Here is a 21,151-nt window from a genome sequence, read left to right on the forward strand (position 1 = left end):
TAATTGTTGAAAGCAATTCTGTTAACTACAAGCAATTATTACTTGCGATTTCTATTTTCTAAATACTTGGTTTACTTTCCAAAGTTCTATTGGAAGTCATATAATTCAGTTTATAAGATTTGGTTATTAGGTGCGTAAATAAAAGATTTGGTTTAGACTTGGGGAGAATCAAGCTTTTTATTATCTGGATCAAACAGTATTTGTGGTGGTATATAAACAAATGTTTGCAAACGGAGGTCGGGCAACGTTTTTTTATCATTATTATTTTAGTTGAAATCAATTCAAAACCATCTAATAAGAGTGGAAATTTAATAAATAAAAATACGATTAATACAATTTTCTGATTTATAATAAATTTTAAGTATCATTAAAAATATTTAAAAGAATTTTTTAGAAAATAGGTTTAATTACTTATTTGGTTCATATAATTTTATCATTTGTATCTTTTAGTCCTTATAATTTTAAAGTGATTTTTTTAGTTCTTAATTTGTAATAAAAAAAATAGTTGATAATTTATAACTAATTTGTAGTTAATTATATATATATATATATATATATATATATATATATATATTTTTGTAGTAAGGACTAAAAGATAATTAAAATATAAACTATAGGGACTAAAAAGATCACTTTCAAATTATAGGGACTAAAAGAAAATTAAAAAATCCTTATAGTTTTAAAGTGATTTTTTTAGTCTTTATCGTTTACATTTTAATTCTCTTTTAGTTCATATAGTTTGAAAGTAATTTTGTAGTTTGTATTTTAATTTTCTTTTAGTCCTTATAGTTTAAAAGTGAGTTTTTTTAGTCTCTATACTTTGATTCCCTTTTCATCCTTACCATCACAATATGAATAATATTATCAATTATAATTAACTATAAAAAAACATTAACAAGTAATTTATAACTAATTTATCGCAAGATAATTTGTAATAAAAAATAGTTTATAATTTATAACTAATTTGTAGTTAATTATTTATGTATATATTTTTTTGTAGTAAAGACTAAAAATAACTAAAAATAATTAAAATACAGGAACTAAAAAGATCACTTTCAAACTATAGGGACTAAAAGAGAATTAAAATACAAACTAACTACAATAACCATTTTTAAACTATAAAGACTAAAAAAAATTAAGATGTAAATTATAAAAATTAAAAAAATTACTTTCAGGAACTAAAAGATACTAATAGTAAAACTACATGTACTAAATAATTTAACCTTGAAAATACTACTTCACACAGCAGTATATACAACCATTTGAAAAGTTAAATTATGATATAACGTAATGGTAACAAGAAAAAATACCAACGTGTGATGATAGTGTAAAATTTCACAACGGGGAATAAAAGTATCAAGAGGTCAGTATAGGTTACTTAGTTGAAATTTCAATTTCGATTGGAAAACAACACCAAAAACTCTTCGGGAACTTCATTTAAGTTTGCTAAACTCTTTGAAAGTACAAAAGAGAGGGAGATTGATTTGGGAGCCGAGGGATAAGGCCCAAGGTGGATTCTTTTCTTCTTTTCTATATTCCTTTTGAGAGTGTTACATATTTGCTTTATGGACTGCAGGTGACTTTTTCTTTGACTGTTTCAGTTTGTTAAATATGTGCGCATCAGTCATTTAGTGACACCTTTAATTCAGGAGCAAGTCATTTAGTTACTGATATCTTTATCTCTTATTTGTTAGTCAGTATTGAACTTTCAACTATTATAAAATCTAAACGTTGTTGATCAATAAATTATCAGATTCCATATTTCTCCCTAAAAATATTCCAACCTGCATTGCTTCCTCTTCTTCTCTGTTTCATTTCTTTTCTGCCATATTTCCAACAGAGAGGAAAACTCTTACTATAATGGTTTTAGTCTAAGAACTAAGATATTTGAATCTAGGTAACTACTAAATAAACAAATGTATCCCGCTTTTCCTACAGATTGATGTTTTGTTAACAAGGGATAAAATTCTAGGCCTAGAATTGGCCTTACGAGGAAAAGGTGTAGAAAATGACTTAATTAGTATCTTACACATGTTCTGCTGAGATAACTAGATTTGGATGTAGTTTTTGAATGTTTCCTATGTCTTGTAGTTTTCTGAATGACTTATGTTTTATGCCAGACACTACCAACAATCCAATGGGGACAGAATATCAGGGTTGTTCTTGATGTTGGTTGTGAAGTTGCTAGCTTTGGCGGCTATCTTCTGGACAAAAATGTTATTGCTATGTCATTTGCACCAAAGGATGAGCACGAAGCTCAGATACAATTTGCTTTGGAACGAGGAATTCCTGCAACTCTTTCTGTCATTGGAACCCAAAAGTTGACATTTGCTGACAACGGATTTGATTTGATCCATTGTGCAAGATGCAGGGTGCATTGGGATGCAGATGGTGCTTCTTGAGTTCCATTCTTCTGAGTTGTGTTCAGACTTATGTCCATATCAGGACAACCTTTTTCTATAATTGACTTACTAGTTCTATTTGTATTATCTTTATGACAAGAGTGTTTAGGATTCTTAGACCTGGTGGTTTCTTTGCATGGTCTGCCACACCAGTTTATCGGGATGATCAAAGAGATTGGGAAGTATGGAATGGTTTGTCCCTCACTCTCTATGCATATGCCTCTTTTGTCATTTGAAAAATAGACTATTTTATCCCTCTCTGGGGTATATACACCTTATTGAGGAGGAAAGGAGAAATGAGAAGGGACGAAAGAGAAGTGAAAGATGTGATGAGAAATTTTTCTTTGAAAGAACTATAGTTTATGATTTCTTGAAGAATGTTACAAAACATGCAAATTTTTCCAATGATGGATGTTCTTGTTGTTATCCTTGTTTTCTGCAGCCATGGTGACCGTAACAAAAGCAATGTGCTGGACTGTTGTGGCTAAGACTCTTGATTCATCTGGAATTGGGCTTGTTATATACCAGAAGCCTACCTCATCTTCCTGTTATCAAGAACGCAAAGGGAACACTCCTCCTTTATGTGAAAATAACGATAGAAAAAGTATCTCATCATGGTATATAAGCTAAAGTTTTTGGTTGTATTTCTTTGACATTTATATTTCCACCAAATTTTATTTCTATGCAATGCCAACATGCATTGAGTAAAATTTTTGCTGTTGTTTTTATGATGCTTTAGCTTTTTGATATGTGTATTCACGGTATGAAACGGCGTGACATTTTGCATCAATTTTAGCATATGTTGTTCAAAAGAAGACCATAGAAAATGATCATGGACCATATCACTGTTACTGTTAGTTTTACTTCTATGTGTGCTAATTTTCTTTGCATGATTGTGGTTAGGTATGCCAAATTCAGTAGCTGCCTTATACCTCTTCCAGTTGATGGTGAGGGTAATATGCAGAGCTGGTCAATGCCTTGGCCCCAAAGGCTTACCAGTATACCTCCAAGCTTATCCATTGAATCCGATGCTGGTGAGATGTTCTTGAAGGACAGCAAACACTGGTCCGAATTAGTTTCGGACATTTATGGAGATGGTCTTTCTATAAACTGGTCAAGTTCGAACTATAATGGACATGAATGCTGGTTATGCAGGGTAAAGTATATTCAATTGTAGATTAGCTTTATTATGTCACTCTGCTTTGACATTTATGATCCAGAGTGTTAGCAACCCATTTTTTACTACACTTTTTATTATTAGTTAAAGTTTATTAAAAATTATAAAATCACATAGAGATTCATTAATTAAGTTTAGAGTCTTCCAAAATTTTATAATTTTCAATAAATTTCAACTAATAAAAATTGTACCGCTAACATTTCTCTTTAGATTCACATATACGTTTGTCATTACACCAACTCGAATTTGCTGATTACCTAATACCTTCCAAGTTTTCTTTGAACTGATACCATGCACGTTTTTTTTTCCCTCAGATTTGCTGCATCACTCATTTATCTATCAATCTAGGTGATGAATGTAGTACCCATTGACATGCCAAATACTCTTACAACTATATTTGACAGAGGGCTAATAGGAATGTACCATGATTGGTGTGAGTCCTTAAATACATATCCTTGGACTTATGATCTTGTTCATGCTAGCTTTATCTTCAAACATCTTATGCAAAGGTATACATATTGAGGAAACTAATGCCTAGAACTTACTTTATGTGTCTAGTGCTTTGTCTTTTTATTATTTAGAACTCCATTAGTTTAGTACTCCTATATGTAGCATAAACGTGTTGATTATGATTCTCACAGTTTGCAATAATAATCTTTTTGCCAGATGTGACATTGTTGATGTGGTTGTGGAGATAGATCGCATAATGAGACCAGATGGGTATCTCCTGGTTCAGGACTCTATGGAAATAATTCACAAGCTTGGTCCGGTCTTGCGTTCACTTCATTGGTCTGTAACATTGTCTCAAAATCAGTTTCTTGTTGGTAGGAAGAGTTTCTGGCATCCAAGGCCGTAGAAACTGAATGATCAATAGGGTTGTCAATCTTTTTATTTTACTCTTCTTTGGCAGTGATGACTAATTTTTATATATACCATTAAACTATGAGAGTTTAATCATTTTATTTTACTCTAATACATTTATAAACTAAAAAATTGTACATCAAGTTTAAGGAAGGGATGCCGATAAAAAAATTTAAAAAAAAAGTTTAAGTATGAAAATATGACAGGGAAACCGTTAATGGGAATTCTCACAATTAATAAACAATTTAAAATAAACAATATTTTGTGAGAAATATCAAATGTTTAATGGGGAAGCCGCTGAAACATTTAAATTGAAAAATAAGTTGGTAATGTAAAATGGTGCTCTGGGTAAAGTTAAGATTCAAATAGATAACTATGTGAATGAGTTTAATATAAGATGAATAAAAATTCTTTCTGCTAACTTAATCAAAAGCTATTTTTCATTTTTTTAGATTTTTTTATAAATAAAAAAACTATTTGGCTCAACTTCTCCTTTTAAAGAAAAAAAAATCTAAAAAAAAATGGGTCTAACACCCTTTTAGAATTTGACGGAAATGCTTACAACAATTTTATAGGGGACAAATTTAAAAGTATAATTTTGAATGAACATGAAGGTAGTTAATTACAATATCATTAAATTAAGCATTTATCTTTATTAAAATGATTAAATCTACACTATGCAAAATAAAGTCCCTACTATGTTTAACTTCTATGCATATAAAATCATTCTTAGAAAAATAATATTTAATGATTTAAAGTAAAGTCTAGAAAAATGCAAATACATGTTACTGTCCATTAAAATAATAATAAAAACTAATAATATTAATTACTGTGTAACTACAGTTGTCTTCATATACTTATCAATTTATTAACCAAAAAAAATATACTTATCAATTTCTCATTAATAATTATAGTTTATTTTAAACAATTCTGATAATATAAATATAAAATATGATTCCAAATTTTTATTTTTGTTTATTTTCGCAAAATCATTGCCATCATTTACTAATCAATGACCTAAAGAGAAGCATACAAATTAAAAATTTAACATGCCTATTTTTAATTTTATAAAATCTCTGTTATTAATTACTAATTAATGATTTAAATAACATATAAAGTAAAAATTTTAGTACATTTTATTGTTCTTCAAAATAATTAAAAATTGATATAAAAATTATAAATATTTATTACTATTTAATTATAAATGTCTTTAATCACTTTTCAAATTTAAACTTATGGTTATAGTTTGTGATTCTAGTCTTTTAAAAAATTTAAAGAATAAAGTAAATAAATTTGATTGTTGATTTAAAAAATCGATAATTAATATTCCTAAACGTTCTAAAATATTAATCATTGATTTTCTCATTAACTATTGATACTACCTCTAATTATATTTATAAGAAACAAGTTGTAGTATAAAATACATTACAACTTTTTTTAAAAAAATAAGAGCATATGGTATTACTTATGTGATTTTAATAATAATTTAATTTAAAAATTTATATTTAAATATTTTTTTACAGAATTATCTAATCAGTATATGATAAAAACGGTTTATGTTGTAAGAATTACTTTAAAAAGTATATCCAAAATTATTTCAAGTTTATTTGATAGTATATAAATCTCTAAATTAACTTATATAAAAAAATAAACTTATTATTTAATGATTTAAAGAAATATAAAACTAAAATGTAAACAAAACTTTATTTGATGAAAAAGTTAAAACTTCTACTGCTTTCCGAGACAATTTTAAGTACCATATTTAAAAAGTCAGACCTTAAGTCAAACACTAAAGATTTTTGTGCAAATTAGCCACAACTGTAATTTTGCTTTGGCCAGAAAGTTAATTACACGATGAGGAAGAATTATCCTACAATAGTAGAAATGATTATAATTTCGATATATTATTAAACATGAGTAATGCTGTATTTTTCTACAATTTTTCTTATAATTTTTAATATTCTATGAACAAAGTACTAAATGAAAAAAGTAAAAATATTTAATGATTTATAAATTTAAAGGGGTTTAATATTTTCTTTATTTACTGTGTAGAAGGATTTCATGAATATTTTATTTGGTATATTATTAAAAAAATATTTTTTTTACTATAATAACGGTTATATATTAAATGAGTATCCACTATTATACACCACATAGCCAATCACATTTATAAATATGTTTAATTTATTTTATAACTGGTTAATTATTATTAGATATTTCAGTAATCTCATAATACAACTAACCATTTGTAAACAAAGTTAACAATTTTTAGATATTTCAATAACCTCATAATATTATTAATCAGAAATTAATAAATTTATATATAGTTATATTTATTTACTTTTAATCGCTCATAATATCCATGTTTTTGGGGTGGACACGGACTGGAAAAAAAATTGGGGTATGTCCGTATGATGATCTTTATCCATATTACATGCCAATATTTTTAGTAATAGAATGATGTATATTATGAATATAATGGAAGGAAAAATTTATAATAGTTAAATTTCTTAATTTATTTTCTTTTAAAGAGTGATATATATTACATTTATTTTTTTATAAAAATACAAATTTGTCCCCCTTTCATTAATTATACATATTTGATTTATAATTTTAAATAATTTTATTTATATTTCTTAAATTCCATTCAAACCAATTATACCTATTCTGTATACATATACATTTTTTTCCTTTATATTTTTTCTTCTTATGTTGTACATTGTTTCTTCTACATTTTTCTTCCTTTCATTTCCTCGTAATCTTTTTTCTTATTTTGTACATCCCTTTCCTTTATCCTTTTGTTCTTGCTTAGTTGCTTTGTACATTGGTTGTATTTATAATTACTTAATTTTCTTTACTTTTTTAATAGATTCACACCAGACTTCTTTTTAGTATCATAACATTTTAAATTCTAATAAATAAATAAAATATTGTTTTCAATTTTATTTTTAGGATTAGACAATAAAAATTAAAAGGTCCATTTGGGGTGAATATAAATATATTTTTAAATAAATCACAAGTACTTCCTCTTCTCTTCTATAAGAAAAAGAATTAATTTCATACTTATTAGTAAAATAAGTTAATTTTATTAAATTATATTAATTTTAATTAAAAATAAACATATTTTTCTAAATTATTATGCATTAAAACTCGATATTAAGCAAACAACCTGTTGAGTGAAAGATATTTTAAATATAATCTCATTAAATAAAGTAAAAATAGACAAAATTTACTTAAAAAAAGAGAAAATAAAATTGTGATTTATTCTTATAAAAGAGAATGGAAGGAATACATTTTACTATCAGCCGTGATATTCAATTCAAATAATATTATTATGAGTGATAAAATTATTTTAAAAAAATATTTAATGCATAATTCAAATTTAAATTACTAGTTAAATTGAAATAATTTTTTGTTAGTGGATTCATGTACTAGATAATTTATACAAGTATTTTTAATATAAAAATATAAGTATTTACAAATATAAAATAAAAAATAATATTGATAAAACATGAGTGGGAGAAAAAGAAAAAAAAATATACACAAGGTTGAGAAAAAGAAACATGCTAATCATTAATGACGATGACCCTTGCCTTAATTGACTCATTATCGGGACATACACCGCAGTCTCTTGTTGTTCTTTCCACACACAGAGCAGAGTGAGAGAGTGTTTTGTTTCAATGTGGCTACCATGGCGTCTACGAACCACAGCTTCGCGTCCAAACCGATCCCGATCCTTCCCCATCCCCTGCTCTTCCTTCAAAGACATCCAATCCATCCTCCAATCCCAACCCCAACCTCCCTCTCTCTTCCGCCGCCTTATCGTCTCGCCCTCCCTCATCCGCTCCTTTAGCAGCCCCCGCGCCGCCACCTCCTCCATCGAACCGCCTCCGGACTCCGACCGTTCCGCCGTCGTCGTCTACTACACCAGCCTCCGCGTCGTCCGCCGCACCTACGACGACTGCCGCGCCGTCCGATCCATCCTCCGCGGCTTCGCCATCGCCATCGACGAGCGCGACGTCAGCGTGGACGAGCGCTTCCGCGAGGAGCTGCAGCGGATCCTCGTCCACCGGAGCGTGATGCTGCCGAGCGTCTTCGTCGGCGGCTTGTACATCGGCGGCGCCGACGAGGTGAGGAAGCTCTACGAGAGCGGCGAATTGCACGAGCTGATCGGACGGTTGCCGAAGTCGCAGAGGAACATGTGCGATTTGTGCGGAGGGCTGAGATTCGTGGTGTGCGACGAGTGCGATGGAAGCCACAAAGTGTTCGGAGAGAAGAGTGGTGGATTCAGGAGCTGTTCGTCTTGCAATTCCAACGGTTTGATTAGGTGTCCTGCATGTTTCGTGGTGCAGCCGCAACACACCAAATAATTCCATTCCCTCCTCTTCTCTTCTTCATGTTGAACTTAGATATATTCCTTTAATTTTTCATTGGTGATGTTCTCTCTGTGAATTACTCAATTTAGATTCCTTCGTAAATTCTCAATTAAACCTTATGCAAGTTAGGACTTAGGAGTATGATACTATGATGTCTGGTTAGTGGTTTTGTGTATGAAGAATATTTTACTCGAAAGAAAAGACAAATATCATTTTGAAAGGAATTAATCTCCAATGAACTATTGATCGAGGGATATCCCAAACAGTCCTCAAATTTAGTCACCCTTCAAATCCAAACATCTTATAGAATTTTTTTTTTTTATTTCTATCATATCATAATATTTATGATACTTATATTTTTCTCTCTTTTTATTCTTTATTTCCTTGCATGTGTAATAGCATTGGGGAGTTTATTAATCCTTTTCAATTTCGAAAACATGATTTTCATTGAAAGATTGTGAAAAATTTGCGCATCTATGAATTTTTTTGAGTTGCAGAAGTCTAGGTGAATTGTTCAATTTAGCAATGGGATACAAACTGACATCTTCCTCGATACGTAGCTTGTTTTTACCATTTTTTTTATCATGATATTGATAATCTAATCAATTTGATTAAGAAACACATGCTCTCACCATTTGTATCAACCGTTTTTTTTTTAGACTTGCCTTTACCTATCCACTTATACATATATATTTCATAAATTACAATTCTATGAAATTATATTATTATATAGTTTTAATGTTTAAATTATTTTTTTAAGAGTCTGATTAGATAAATTTTTTTATAAATGCTTGTAAGAAAAAATTGAAATAAGTTTTTTATAAACTAAAATTAGTTTATTCATAAGTTAGAAATAATTTTTTGAAGAAACTAATAGATAGAAATTCTAGCTTATGAAAAACTTTTTTTCTCTCATAAGTAATTATCTAAACATGTCTTAAATTATTTTGAAAGTACTATTTAAGAGGTGTATTGTGTATCACTTCCTCTCTTAATTTTGTATTAAATCAAGGGAATATATTTCAATTTTTACAAATAAAAAAAATTATTAAGAAAATGTTATTTTGGGTCAGATAGATTTAGACAGTCCAGCCCAAATGAGCATTTTTGTTTTTGTTTGGCTAGCTCAATAGATCATGAAACCCGAATGGAGCTAGCCTCAATTGGATTCTGGTATTCTGTTTCGTTATTTTCGTCACTCCAGAGTCAAGTTTGAACTTCATATTGTTTTTCACAAGTCAATTTTGAGTATAAGTATTCAACTTGTCCCCATTAGTATTCTTATAGGATGTTGGATGCACATGAAATGAGAAAAGATAAAAGATAAGAAACAAAAATGGGAAAATTAAAATTTTATTAATAAAATTTAAAATTTATTTTAATGTTGGAAGACTTTGATTTAGTAAATTTCACACACACACACACATATATATATATATATATATATATAATAGTAATAATTTATATTTTTTAATCAAGTGATTTAAGATTTCAATCCTAACATTAAATAAAAATATATATTAAAAAAGATTAATTGTTACTTTTGAATATGGTTACTTGGTAACAGAACAATGATCACTTGATTAGTAAAAAATTAATGTGGATTGCATCAATTCATATACCTTTTATTATTTTTTTATTAGATAACTTTATTTCAAAACTCACCATTAAATTAAAAAAATATTATTATATATATAATATTTATAAAATTTTGAGTTAATCTAAAATATTTAATGTCTCATTTATATGCATTGTAATATATACTTTTTGAAATATATGAAAATAAGAACCATTTAATTATCCTTATATTATTCAATTTTTGGTCAAATTTGGTACAAGTAATCTAAATAATATATAATTAAAGTTTAACAATTAGATCAATAAAAAAAAGACATTTTACATAAGAATAATTTCAAATCCTGTTTTAATATCTTTATACTAATATCTTATTTGTTTTATATAGTAAATATTGATTTTTTTAATGTTTTTAAGACATTGAATATATTTATTTTTTACTTAATGTTTTCTTGTAAAATATTAGAAAAAATTTCAATAAAATATAGCATTACTTTTTAATGATACTATTGATAATGTAAAACTAAATGTAGTGTAACCTGTTTAGTTTTCATGCTGAAAAAAAAATGTAGTGTAACTTACATCACTATAAAATAATTATTCTTGGAGGAATAACATGATTGATTATTTTGGATAGGCAGGGGAACGTAAGGTTAAATGATTTCACATGGTAATAGGATTGAACCATAAATGAGATCTAAAGTAAAATTTAATAAAAATATTTTCCTTTAAATATGATAATTATATATTAAGAAGGTGAGCCCTGGTGCAGCGGTAAAGTTGTGCCTTGGTGATTTGTTGATCATGGGTTCGAATCCGAAAAAAGTCTCTTTACATATGCAAAATAATTATATATTAAGTTTTTTTTATCAACATAAATGGATTTTTTGTCAATATACATGAGGTCTATTTGTTTTATAAAAATTAATAGTAAATTTTTTTATAGGTCTAAAATTTAAGTTTTAACTATTTTATTCTTGGATCGACTTGCATGATAATGATGAAATTGTATGCTTAATCGTTAGAACAGATTCAACAGAATTACATGCTTTCGTAGGAAGTTCCACAACTTTAAATCATAGTTGATGCCAACTCCCCCCGGGCCTCGCCCCCAATTTCCAATCGTATTATCAATGGATTAATATCTATCACATGTTTGTTTTGGTCTGTTACAAATTTTATAAAATTTATATTCACTTTCATTTATTTATTAATTTTTCTTAATGTGTATAAAATATCATAACAATTATAATAAGACGGAAAAAATATATATGATTGGGAAGGAAAGCTTCATTAGATGTGATAAGTTAAATAATTTAATTGAGATTAGTTGTAATAATAATAAAAATCTTTAGAAATGCAGCTTGTGATTTGGAGGTTGTGATGGATGAGTTTCGGTACCGGGTTTGGTCATGGTGCAAGATAAATATCAAAGGCTTCGATCCATCTTTGTACTTATGGAGTATATATAGATCCATTGAATTGCTTGATGCAATTATCATAGCATGCAAGGGTTCTGACCTTGGATAATTATAGACAGGATTGTGATTATTTTATCTATAACTAGCTGATTCTAACATAGGTTTTGGCACTTTGGCTAGTGTTTTGGAAGGGTAGGGGCTGAAAAGCACGTACACGAACACATTATTGGATTGTTTGTGCATGTAACATCGAGTATGGGTTGTTGGCACTCCTTGTGGCAACTACCTTCAATTTATCATTCGTTTGATTTGAATATATATATATATATATATATATATATAAAGTTCTTAGGAAAAAAATTAAAATACCATTTATAACAGTATAATAATAATGATTAGTCGTCGGACCTTTTGAATAATTGTTATAACGAGGAACTACGTGTAAAATATACATATTTTCAGTCTATATACCAAAATATAAGACTAGTCTTGATATTTAGATCATCATGTACTTACTTTCACATAGTCATTTTCGACTTATATTGTCTTAATACGTCACTGTAAGACTACGCGAACTTGTATAGAAGTTAAGATTTTCCACAAGAAACTAACATAATGATTTTCAAATAAATTATATATAATGTAATCATTTTAAACCTTTTTCATTATTCTCGATGAATTTCCCATTCAATATTTTATTTGGCGTGAAAAGAAAAGTTTATGCGCCAAAAAAAAAAGGAAAAGAAAGAATGAAAGAATGAAAGAAATTTAACACCGACCCATGGATTTTGACGACATATTTCAGAAACGAGAGAGATGAAATGGCCCTTATGTTGAAGAGTAAAAATAAAAGGCTAATGATGACTAGGGTGATAAATTTTATACGCAAATCAATTATGATCATACGAATTTGATTTCTTATAATATATTTTTTCCTTTTTATTTTATTATCTAATCCTCATTTTCCTTTCTACACGTAAGACCAAGACCTAACAGGAATCTTTCTTTAAAAATCAAAAGTGTCATGAACACGAGCAAAAGGCCAACAGCTACGTACGTACATGGTAGTTCATATTAACAAATTATACTACCATCATTCTTCTCTAATTTTTACTATAGAACCTATCCATCGTATTCGTATGCATCGATTCTTCAAACTAGTGCCTGCAAGTCCACATCTGTGTGCATATCATGAAAATTTATGTAAGATATAATACCGAATATCGATCAATGATTTATATTATGATAAGGAATTCAACTCCTTAAATATTTTTTCAATTCTTTAATTAATTTGTTATTAACTCAATAAGATATATTTTATTTTAATTAATTTTCAGATATTTTTATTATATTATTATTGGACATAATGAAATAGTTGTAAAATAACAGCGAAGCAATCCATTAACCAATATATATATATATATATATATATAGACACACATTAGTCACATGCCAAATAGTGGGCAAATCTCACTCATGCAAAAACTTCAAACAGTGAAACAATTTGATTTTTGTTTTCCTTTTGGAATCACGACATATTATTACAAGACAAATACATTATAACTTATTAGAAGTGCTACTTCTTGGCAAGCTCTATTCGAATCGACCATGAAGTCTTTTACCAAGTCTTGAGAGAGACTTGATATATTATATATCATCATTTAGTCTCGTCATGGGTGCATGATAGGCTCCAAAATTCGCTATTTCATCATCATCATTTTATACGAAAACATTGACCCTAAAGGCACAACAACGATATACTATTCTTTCTTTTATTATTTCCATAAAACATAATGGGGAAAAACTTATCTCCCAATTTTAAGCTTGATTTGAATTAAGAGTAAATAGAGAAGATAAAAATATTGATATAAATAAAATAAAAATTTATTAGAAAAAATTCATTGTTAAGTATAAATGAGTAAAAAAAGTAAAGAAAATATTGTCAATTTGTTTGGATAAATGAAAAATATAGTATAAATAAATTATAATCACGTGGGAAAGATAAGCGGCATCAACCAACAGATGCATAGCTAAAAAACTAGGAATACTAAAAAAAATAAAAATTCTTCCTATAGTATGTTAAGTATTTTCAGACCAATTATAAAATAATTTTTACTCTATTATTTCTTAACCTAAAATATTTATCAGTATTTTTTAAAAATATTTAATTATTTAAGAAATTAAAAAATGAAAAAGATAGATAATTTTTATCACATTCCATGCCAATTTGGAGAAAAGTGTTTTTTGTTGGATCCATCAAAATAAATCTAATGAATAATATTTGCGTGTTAGTATATACTATATGTCATTTTTGTAGTGTATGTGTTTTAGAAAAATGACAAATCATCTCTAAAATATCATAACATTTTTTTCCAATATGAATTAACAATTTTTTTAAAATATGGAATTAACAATCTTCACATCTTTAAGGCGTAATCTTGATTTAAAATACAATTTTAGTCATAATCACAATTTAATACTCTTTCTAATTATTTTAAAAAGAAGAGAAAATTCAAATTCTCGTCTAAAATAATTAAACACACGTGTTTTCTTAATCATAGTATTCTAAAAAGTATACTTTTATTTCTTCCAATTATTTAAAAATAAAAAAGTCTTGTACTTATTACTCTCCATCTAATAATTCTCATAAAAGGACAGCCAATCTATTTGCATGATGGGCATGTAATTTACAACTCATAAGTCAGCACCGTTAAAAACTACAGTTGGAGGCAGCTCGGAGCTTGGACCCGTTCCATCTTGTGCAATCTTTAATGTTGTAGGGATTTTTTTTATTTGGTTTCTTTAACTATTGTGTGGACGATCATGTTTAAAAATTATTTTCTTCGATCTTAATTATAAGATTTTTTAAAAAAATTGTTTGTTGTTTTTTATAAGATTTTTTTTCTAACTTCTAGGTATATTAATTATTATTTTTATATTCTTACTTAATTATTTTTTTCTCTAAATATTAATGTGAAATAATTAAATAAATAGAAAAATAAAAAAATAATAATTTTAGAATAATAGTATAAATAATTGATAAATTTAACGTGATTAATTAATTTTTAAGGAATGCTAGTTAAATGAGAACTATAATTGAAAATGGAGTATGTAAATAAATAAAATTAATTTATTAAACTATTTAATATCGTTAATATAATGAGTTTAATATTAAACAGATCTACACCCACAACTTGATTTACAGGAATAGAAAAATGTTAGAAATATATATTTTTTTATACAATTTTAATATAACATTTATTATCAAATCGAATAAATTATAGTTTATACATTAACAATATAAAACTTTTTACACCATCATTCATTTAATTAAGTGTTAATATATATATATATATATATATGATAAGTTGATTATCTTTTATAATATAATATTTATTTTAAAAAATATACTTACTATGATTTCTCATTAGCCAATATTGTAAAACTTTTTACATTAGTTTTATTATTGAATAAAATAAATAATAAAAGTTATATTATCATTCGATAAAAATTTTTATATATATATATGGTACAATAATATATATGGTAATTTGCTTAATTATTATAATAATCATTTTAAAAATGATAGTTATTATGATTTCTCATAAGCTTATCGTAAAAAAAGTTAAACTAATTTTTATTATAGATTAGGCACCCATAATATAAATCCTTTTTTCACTATATGAAAAATTTATATATATATATATAATTAATTTTTACAATAATTATTTTAAATATTATACGTATTACAATATCTCATTACTTTACATTGTAAAACATTTTACAATGAAAAAACTCCTAGATTCTATAAATATTTTTTTTTAGAGTTACAATTTTATTACACGGCAACTGACGTGTCCGAGTTGGTAACATTGATTTTCTTTTTTTTGGAAGATGTGTGTGGAAGTTACGTTTAGATTGAAAATATTTTTAAATAAAAATTCTATTGTGAGGGAACGCGTTTTCAAATATTTTTGTATTGTAGTAATTTGTATGGGTCCAAACTGGTTTTCTTGGTCTAAGAACATGGTTTGGAGATTCATCCCTTTGGCCTATTTGACAATGTTTTAGCAATTTCCCATCTTTCGATACTTTCGAAGGCTGATTCTTTTGGATTCAAATCCTTTCAAATTCGTTTCTTTGAAGAAAAACTCAATCTGGGTCGTGCTTTTTTGCCCGAGTTGACGTTTTCAGGCAACAAGAATGAGCAAAAACTGGAAATCTAGCTGCTTCAGGGATCCTGGGGGAGTTCTCTTCCTTCTGGCGTTGTGTTTATTGTTTCAGAACTTTAGTTTGTGCTGCTCTTTGAATGAAGAAGGTATTGGAATTTTGGTTTGTGGAATTTTGTATTCTCGTGAGGTTAATTGTGTGTATCTGAGGGGAATTAAAGCTGAGAAGGGAGTTCTATGTGCAGGTAAAGCTCTTTTGAAGTTCAAGCATGGAATAGTAAACGACCCTTTTGATGCTTTGTCCAATTGGGTTAATGATGAAGTAGCAGTTAACCCCTGTAATTGGTTTGGAGTTGAGTGTTCTGATGGAAGAGTAGTGGTCTTGTAAGTTCTGATTTTGTGATGTTTTTCAGAAACTGAATATATGTAGATTTCTGTTCAATTTAATTTATGGCCAGAGGCAGAACAAAAAAATGAATGTTTTTTCTTCTTTTCTTTTCTTTTTTTCATTAGGGTCATCGTACGAGAGATCCAAGTTTAAAATTTGTGTTTTATTTCTTCTTGTTATTAGCAAAACTGTTTGATCCATGATATTTTGAGACTGTTAAATCAAATTACTATTGTTCATATTGTTGGTTAGATAGTATTAGCATCATGCTGATCATGAGGATGTATTTTGTTTGGCAGGAATTTGAAAGACCTTTGTCTTGAAGGAAATCTGGTACCTGAGCTTGCAAACCTTGTTCACATAAAATCCATGTAAGTAATTGCTTGTTACCAATTTGTGTTATTTATTGCAGATTTGCAGCTACTTCCTTAATAATTTCAGTTTCCAATTTTCAAATGTCTAATAGTATTGTGATGACTTTGTTGCAGAATTTTGCGAAACAATTCTTTTTATGGAATCATCCCTGAAGGAATTGCACACTTGAATGAATTGGAGGTTTTGGATTTGGGCTACAACAACTTCAGTGGACCGCTACCTAGAGATCTTGGGAATAATATTTCGTTAACAATCCTGTAGGATAATACTCTTTGAACAGTTCAAATTTCATTTTTCAAACTTATTTTCCTACTGTGTACTCAGTTTCTTCATATTGCAGTTTGCTGGACAACAATGATCATCTTTGTGGTTTCTCTCCTGAAATTAATGAATTGAAGAAGCTTTCTGAATATCAAGTAGATGAAAACCAACTAATCCGTGCAGAAAAAGTGCCAGCTTGTAGAAGATCCATCAAACAGTATGTCATTAAGCTTCCAAAAGGGGTCATCTCTAGTTTGTAGTTATGAGCCATGAGAGTCTTTCATGTATTTCTGCTTCATAATCTTAACTCTTCTATCATTCTTTCTGTGAAGGCAATCAAGGCATGTTGGCCAAAATAAAAATGGTGTTCAGAGGCTACTGCAAACTCGTACTCACGAAGGTGGAAGTCCTTTTAATCGTGTTTTTCCTGTTAGTCCTGCTCCATTTCCTTCAGCTCCCCCACCTGCCCCAGCAACGCCACCAGTGGTTCAGAAGCCTGCTCCTGTTGACCGAAATAATTCTGCTTCTCCTTCTCCCCTGCCTGGACCACGATCTGCACCGCTATATAAAAGTAGCTCATCAAAGAACCATGTAGTTGTTATTTTGGCTGGAGCTATGGGTGGTGCTGTATTTCTTCTCATTTCAATCATTGGCCTATATCTCTGTAAAACAAACAAGGTAGCTACTGTAAAACCTTGGGCCACAGGATTAAGCGGACAGCTTCAGAACGCATTTGTAACAGGTAAATCTTAGCAATTTAAAAGTAGTTAAGTGGAGCAATGACTGAAAACAGTAGTTAACTACATAACCACTGCTTCAGGATTCTTGAAATGTGAAAAAAAAAAAAAACTTATTTGCATTAGGTCCTTGTTAAGTTGGTCATCTAATTGATCTGGCTTGAATGATTGCAGCATTGCACTCCCTTGACTGAGCTATGTTACTTATGTATTGCATATAAGATTTCTGCCTCCGTACATGTATGACAGAATTTTACATTTTCAGGTGTGCCAAAGCTAAAGAGATCAGAGCTTGAAGCAGCATGTGAAGATTTTAGTAATGTAATTGGTACTTCATCCATTGGTACAGTGTACAAAGGGACTTTATCTAGTGGTGTTGAAATAGCTGTGGCATCTGTTGCAGCGACATCATCCAAAGATTGGTCAAAGACTTTAGAAGCCCAATTTAGGAACAAGGTACTGCCAACTAAAACATAAACAATTTCTTTTTTAGATTTTCAACTAGGCTGCTATTGTAACTAACATTTTAAGCAATTATGGTTTCAGATAGATACATTATCAAAAGTGAACCACAAGAATTTTGTAAATCTTCTTGGACATTGTGAAGAAGATGAGCCTTTCACCAGAATGGTGGTTTTTGAGTATGCCCCGAATGGAACACTCTTTGAGCATTTACACAGTGAGTACCTACCATTTCGGTGCTATTATTACATTGGAAATAAATCAATGATTGAGTATTCTGTATCCCTATTTATGGTCATCAACTTTTAATTTGTTGATTTTACATACTTGCTGATCATCAAGTTTTCCATCTATTGATACTCTATACATTCAGTTCATTGGAGCTTGTGCTATTACTCTAATATTACCCTGTAGTTAGTTAGGACTAATTTGCTCTCAGTTTTGCTATAACATCACTTCTTATCATTTGGCCACCCAGTAAGGCATTTTCTCTGACTCATTGTACATATTATAACGTAAAGATCCTTTGGTCTTTCAACCATTCAACCTATTTAGCGTTTTTGCTATAACTTGTCAGTACAGTTTAGAACTTAAGTATATTTAGGAGAGCCCAAAAAACTGCAGATGTCAACTAACTAGTTTTATAATGCTCATTGCATCCCCGACCTCCTGCTTTCTAGGATGGTGCAAAGTAACTAATGATAGCTTGCTAGATTAGTAGCTCTGCAATTAGGTTTTGAATTATATTTATGTGAGAAATTAAGCGTACAATATTTTTGAATTTATATGCTTTTCCCCCCTCTGGTATCTACTTCCCATGTTTCCTTTTCTCTTTCAAAGCAATAGTTGCTTTTAAGGGCTTTTTTTTTTGGCATTCTTTGTGTTGAAGTTGGAAACTGGCTGATGTATTCGATCTTGTTGTGAATTCCAGTAAAAGAATCTGAGCACTTGGATTGGGGAACAAGACTTAGAATTGCCATGGGCATGGCTTACTGCCTACAACATATGCACCAGTTGGAGCCTCCTTTGGTCCTTAGCAACCTGAATTCTTCAGCTGTCCAACTCACTGATGATTATGCTGCCAAAATCTCTGATTTGAGTTTCTTAAATGAAATAGCTTCAGCTGTGATAAAATCTCCTGCTAGAAAAAACACTGACATGACACCAGCAAGTAACATTTACAGCTTTGGTGTTATATTATTTGAAATGGTAACTGGCAGACTCCCTTATTCAGTGGACAATGATGGCTCACTTGATGACTGGGCTTCACACTATTTACAAGGGGATCAGCCCCTCAAAGAAATGGTGGATCCGACTCTAGCATCCTTCCAAGAAGAACAACTAGAACAAGTCGATGCTTTGATTAAATCTTGTGTCCATCCTGATCAAAAGCAAAGACCAACAATGAAAGAAGTTTGTGTGAGATTAAGAGAGATAACAAAAATAACACCTGATGCAGCTGTTCCAAAGCTTTCTCCACTTTGGTGGGCAGAGCTTGAGATTGCTTCTGTAAATGCAAGCTGAAATCGGTAAATCAGGTTGTAAGTATGGAGTTCTTACCTTCCTCATCCTTTTTCCATCGGTGAAGGCACAAAAATGTATTCACCTGTAGATTAATACATCTTGTGTTAATTATGGAAGAGAGGCAAATCACATGTACATAAGGGAGATAAAAGAATGCGATTTTTTCTTTTCTTTTCCTGCGGTGCTTCGTTTGGTTATGGTTTATGAAATTATACTAACAAAAAAAAGTTTCACATCAGTTAATTTCATTTGCTCAGTGAGTTTATTTGGTGAATTAAAAATATTTTTAATTATGTTTCTTACCAGTTACCACCACTATGCATTTCTCTCCCCACTTCCAACTTTTACTATTTTCATAAACAACATAAGTTGTTCTGAGTAACAAATAGTTGAATCACTGTGTGGTATGATTGACAGATAACTTTGTCTTTTAAGCTTGTGATGATCAAGGGTTCATTTCTCATAATCATGTACATGAAGAAATATATGTTAGGAGAATTCAACTTCTTAAATGGATCTTGGAATTTTGAGAGATTAGTCCCTGATTCTTGGCTAAAGAAGGATACTCTCAGTTCATTAACAACAACAAAAAAAAGTTCTCAGTAATCATAGTCATACCCATGTGTGTTGATAAAAACTGCTAGGCCTTCATTTGCACTTTGTTGAAAGTTACATGTGATAAATAAGAGGCCAGGTTAAGGTTGGGGGTGTGATATTTGATGTTTTAATAATATACATGGACAAGGTCAAAGTCTTATGGGGGCCTTGCTAATTTTCTATGATGAAGTATGAATAAAGTTTGTTAGCAAATGACACCTATAAAGCACAAACTTCCAAGCTGTAGCCTGCCAAATAAAATAACGGGCGGCAGAAAATTCCAAGGGCAGCTGCATCTGCATGGCTGACTGGGTGAATATGACTTGGTGGCACTTGTTGTAAACGACGATTGCTTTTGCTATAGGACAGTTGCCAATTGAAGATAACAAGGTTCTTGACCTTAACCTTTGCATTGCTCATCATCATGCTGGAAAAATCAACGACTAAAGAAACCGTATGCATTTTAGAATGTAAAAAATTGGGGGTGTCTATATCATTACTAACTTCAATTAAGGAAAAGAGTGTACAGGTACAACAAATTTTGAACTTTTCATTTATTTATTAATTGGCATTTGTGTATTTTGAAATCTTCTTATTTAGTCCTTAATGAGTTTTGAACTTTAATTATGATTAATCCAGTAGTGAATTTATAACGTGGCTCAATCTAAATTTTTTATTTATGACAACTACGTTCTTTAATATGTTTATTGTATTTGTCTTTTAGTATTTAACAAAGATATAGAGAACAAATCTTCAATTTAGTTTTCTAAAGTTATGCGCGTCACTACTTCCAAATTTTTTAATCATATCGTAGCACTCTCAATTT

At 29.3% G+C, this 21,151-nt stretch overlaps 2 protein-coding genes and 1 pseudogene across 2 annotated transcripts; all 3 read left to right on the forward strand.

The window, feature by feature from the left end:
- Positions 1 to 2,099: 2,099 nt before the first annotated feature.
- LOC114396188 lies at positions 2,100 to 4,435 on the forward strand (annotated as a pseudogene).
- A 3,593-nt stretch (positions 4,436 to 8,028) lies between these two features.
- On the forward strand, positions 8,029 to 9,107 carry LOC114395537 (uncharacterized protein At3g28850-like). Its single transcript, XM_028357344.1, has one exon. The coding sequence runs from the start codon at positions 8,121 to 8,123 to the stop codon at positions 8,808 to 8,810; it is 690 nt and encodes a 229-aa protein (XP_028213145.1). The 5' UTR covers positions 8,029 to 8,120; the 3' UTR covers positions 8,811 to 9,107.
- Positions 9,108 to 15,732: 6,625 nt separating this feature from the next.
- On the forward strand, positions 15,733 to 20,026 carry LOC114396436 (probable inactive receptor-like protein kinase At3g56050). The gene is made up of 9 exons (XM_028358413.1): positions 15,733 to 16,130; positions 16,227 to 16,365; positions 16,669 to 16,740; positions 16,858 to 17,001; positions 17,085 to 17,222; positions 17,338 to 17,747; positions 18,008 to 18,198; positions 18,289 to 18,421; positions 19,136 to 20,026. Exons 1-9 carry the CDS (start codon positions 16,016 to 16,018, stop codon positions 19,726 to 19,728), a joined length of 1,935 nt encoding a protein of 644 aa, XP_028214214.1. The 5' UTR covers positions 15,733 to 16,015; the 3' UTR covers positions 19,729 to 20,026.
- Positions 20,027 to 21,151: the final 1,125 nt, after the last annotated feature.

This window comes from Glycine soja, chromosome 18 (genome assembly GCF_004193775.1).
Source record: "Glycine soja cultivar W05 chromosome 18, ASM419377v2, whole genome shotgun sequence".
Taxonomy (NCBI): domain Eukaryota; kingdom Viridiplantae; phylum Streptophyta; class Magnoliopsida; order Fabales; family Fabaceae; genus Glycine; species Glycine soja.